Genomic DNA, 3,202 nt, shown 5'->3' with positions numbered 1-3,202 from the left:
TAAGGGAGTAATTATTATATTACTTTAATTATTCTTCTTTCCTTTATCTAACGCCCTTCTTTATATCCCTTTAATATCTTAATTAATAAAGAAGATCCTACTTAAAGAAGCTACTAATATCCTCTTAACTACTAAACCTTTTACTAGTTTCTCCCTTTTATTCTAGCTATTACTAGCATATCTATCTTATCTCTCGCTACCTTTATAGGAAGCTATCGCTAATTCTACTTCCCCTCTTACTCTTACCCTCCTCTCTATATCTCCTTTTAGCTCCTTCTTCCTTCTTCTATACCGGGGCGTAGTAGAGGACTTGACTGGTCTTTTTGTCTGGTTACTGTATATGCCGGCAGACACCTTGGGTTTAGAAAACGATCTAACTCGCACGATAACTGGCCTGATTACTCTTCTCTTAAGATGATGTCTATTGTGAGTCAAGATAGTACCTAGTACATGCGTGCAGTGGGATGCGCCCGCTCGTCGTACTCGTTCCAATGCAGCTCCTCCTCATGCTAGGTAGATGAGCAGCCACTAGTTTGAGACAAACGTGTCTTCTAGATGCCTATACGGGGTAGGAACAGGGTCGCCCCCTCGATCGTGCCCCAGAGTCCCGGTAACCTTAGAAGAATGCGTATACCCAGCGAACCCTAAAGCGCCATATTACTCCTTGTAGTCGATATGGTGTGCAGCTTGAGACTGTTTACGTGGCTGGTACTCCTTAAGCTTGCCCGGGGTCACGCGCCGATTGAGGATCGTGGGAAACTCGCCCTTCGACTTGGCAGGAATCTCGTCAAATCGTTCTAATTCCAGCTTCATGCTCCTAACCCTAGAAATAGGGATATCTTTGCCGCTATGCTATAGATACAACACGAACTCTTTAGCATCGTTTCATCACTAGTAGAGGGCACGCTAGGCGCATACCGTATGAATAGAAGCGCTGATTTCGTTTCTATACTGGCTAGGCTTGATGCCGGCGCGGGCGCAGGCCTCGAGTGCCCTGTTGAGGTGAATAGTTGCCGCGGAGGGTCCTCGCTTCGGGTGTTTAAGAGCAACAAAGTAGCCCACGTACGAGTTGCAGAAGTACACCTTGACTCTTGCTGGCCGCTCGAGATCCTCGACCCTGTACCTAATGTGAGCCTGATAGACGATCCTCTCTTTATCGTGGTCCCTGCTCGAGTAGAGCTTGTTGATAAAGGCTACGGCTCGTCGCTTATGCTTCTCCGAGTAGCCCGTCAACGTATCAGACATAGTGGACTCAGACTGATCGTCACCATCTCTATACTGTCGCTTCTGGTCCAAATGCTGGGTCTTCTTCTCGGCGCCCTCATACGTGTATCCGTATTTGTGGGTGGACAGCACAGAGTTGGACGTATGCTGGTGCCAGCCCTTTCTATAAAAGGGGGCCAGCGGGGAGTTGGGCCCGATCGTGGTGCCCGCAGGGGTTGTAAATCGCTCCCCGCCAGGGTAAGAGATAGATAGGCCAGGCATGTCTGGGTGCGCGGCCTGCCAAAGGGCCCAAAGCCGATCGATGTTGGCGTGATGTAGCATACTGTGGAGATTTGATATTAGCTTAGATATTCGCGCAAGATTAAATTAGGCATAAGAAGCTCACAAAAGAGGATCAAAGGCTGAATATGCAAGGTCTAGAAGCTGCTCTCCGCAAGCTGCAGAGTTATGTACGTGGTTATGCGCCTGTTCAACGCTAGTTCCAGATCCCATAGTAGTGCCAAAGTCCTCAAACGTCTTGGAGAAGACGAAGGCGTGGTACTAAATAGATCAGAAGTAGTTCATCTAATGGTAAAATGACCGTTTATACGTACCACAGACTCCCGCAAGTTGATTGCCTCCAGGTTCTGATTCGCTGTTTCCGGGTAATTCTGGGGAGGCGGGCAGCGTGTAATCTTCTTGTTAGGATCAGGCTGGAAGGTACCGAAATTGCCATCAAGGGCGTCCTGGGGAAAGGAGTATCTCGCTAGAGGGTTGCGGACTTCCTTGCGGCCTCGGGGCGTGTTGATGGTCATGGTCCCCGGGACAGTTGAGTTGGGAACATGGGGGATATCGGCCCAGTCCCAGAACGGGGTTCGGAGCAATGCCGCAGCTTTTATATACCTCTTTCGTTTGCTCCCCGTATATTCTGCTGCAATTTTGCGAGCGTGTTTGACAAGGACTTGCTATTTGAATACGTTAGAGGCGTTTCCCCTTAAGAGGTAAAACAAGAAACAAACCTCATGGAGCAGAAGGTAGGGTCGGTGCCAAGACATAAAAATCCCTTCCTAGTTTATTTTTTAGATATTAGTTAAGTCCTTTCCCTAGCGGCGTGTTATGAAAGTGCGTACCCCATGGGGGCAGTAACCTGACCAGCCGTCGTCATCATTAAGTCTCTGACCCGTATTATTCCACTCATAGGCTGGTTCTCCATGAATTCCTAATGGTGAAGAGTAAGTATATCACTTTATAGAGCGACTATCCAATAGAGAGTCTATACCGCCAACTTGGAAAAAGGATAACGGATCGGCAGAGTCGACTTTCTGCATCGACGCAAGCGCCTGGATATATAGATCCCTATCGACGTGTAAGACAAGAGTGCATATATGCGAAGGAGTGGACTCTACGCTCGCACCATTGAGGTCCAGCTTCAGAGGCAAGGTCATTGATGTTGCGCCGGATAGGAATATTGTTGGATTGAGTCTTGATACCGGTAATGGTATAGGGGTCCGCCGCAACGGCGTGTAAACTCGACCCCAGAGCAAGGTACCCGGCAACAATACTGTAGAGCATAGTGAATAAGTGTAAAGATCCAAGTTGCAGCTGCATTATCAGATTCTGGGGAGCGGGTTAAAGCGGTCAAATATATACTATAGCTACTTCAAGGCTAACCATACCGGTCATAACGTCTATGCCTATACGGCAGTCGTCGATATTGAAAAATATAGAATTATATTATCTACTTTAAGTGATGTCACGAGTTTCATCTAAGACCTTTTTATATTGGCGAGCCAGTAGTGAGCCTTGTTTTATAGTGGTGAGCCTGGTTTTATAGCGAACCTGGCGGGTATAAAGCGGAGTCTTTTGGCATGCAGGCTCTTCTCCAGCCTCCTTTGCCAGTCAGGGTAAGCACTAGAAGATATCTTGAGTTACTCACTGTAGCAAATGCTCCTGGAATGCATGCTAAATGGCCGTGTTAACCGGCACACAGGTTTGGCTA

The 3,202-nt window shown here is 47.7% G+C and overlaps 1 protein-coding gene across 1 annotated transcript; it reads right to left on the bottom strand.

Annotated features, from left to right (window-relative positions):
• Positions 1-657: 657 nt before the first annotated feature.
• Positions 658-2,775, bottom strand: HRG_04693 (tyrosinase; the record flags this gene model as incomplete). The annotated part of the gene is made up of 8 exons (XM_044863164.1): positions 658-852; positions 919-1,546; positions 1,610-1,764; positions 1,818-2,168; positions 2,223-2,270; positions 2,334-2,422; positions 2,483-2,559; positions 2,618-2,775. 8 exons carry the CDS (start codon positions 2,773-2,775, stop codon positions 658-660), a joined length of 1,701 nt encoding a protein of 566 aa, XP_044721778.1.
• Positions 2,776-3,202: the final 427 nt, after the last annotated feature.

The sequence above is a fragment of the Hirsutella rhossiliensis genome (assembly GCF_020360975.1).
Source record: "Hirsutella rhossiliensis strain HR02 chromosome Unknown scaffold00004, whole genome shotgun sequence".
Classification (NCBI taxonomy): domain Eukaryota; kingdom Fungi; phylum Ascomycota; class Sordariomycetes; order Hypocreales; family Ophiocordycipitaceae; genus Hirsutella; species Hirsutella rhossiliensis.
The sequence above is the reverse complement of the archived record's forward strand: the minus strand, read 5'-3'. Positions and strand labels throughout refer to the sequence as shown.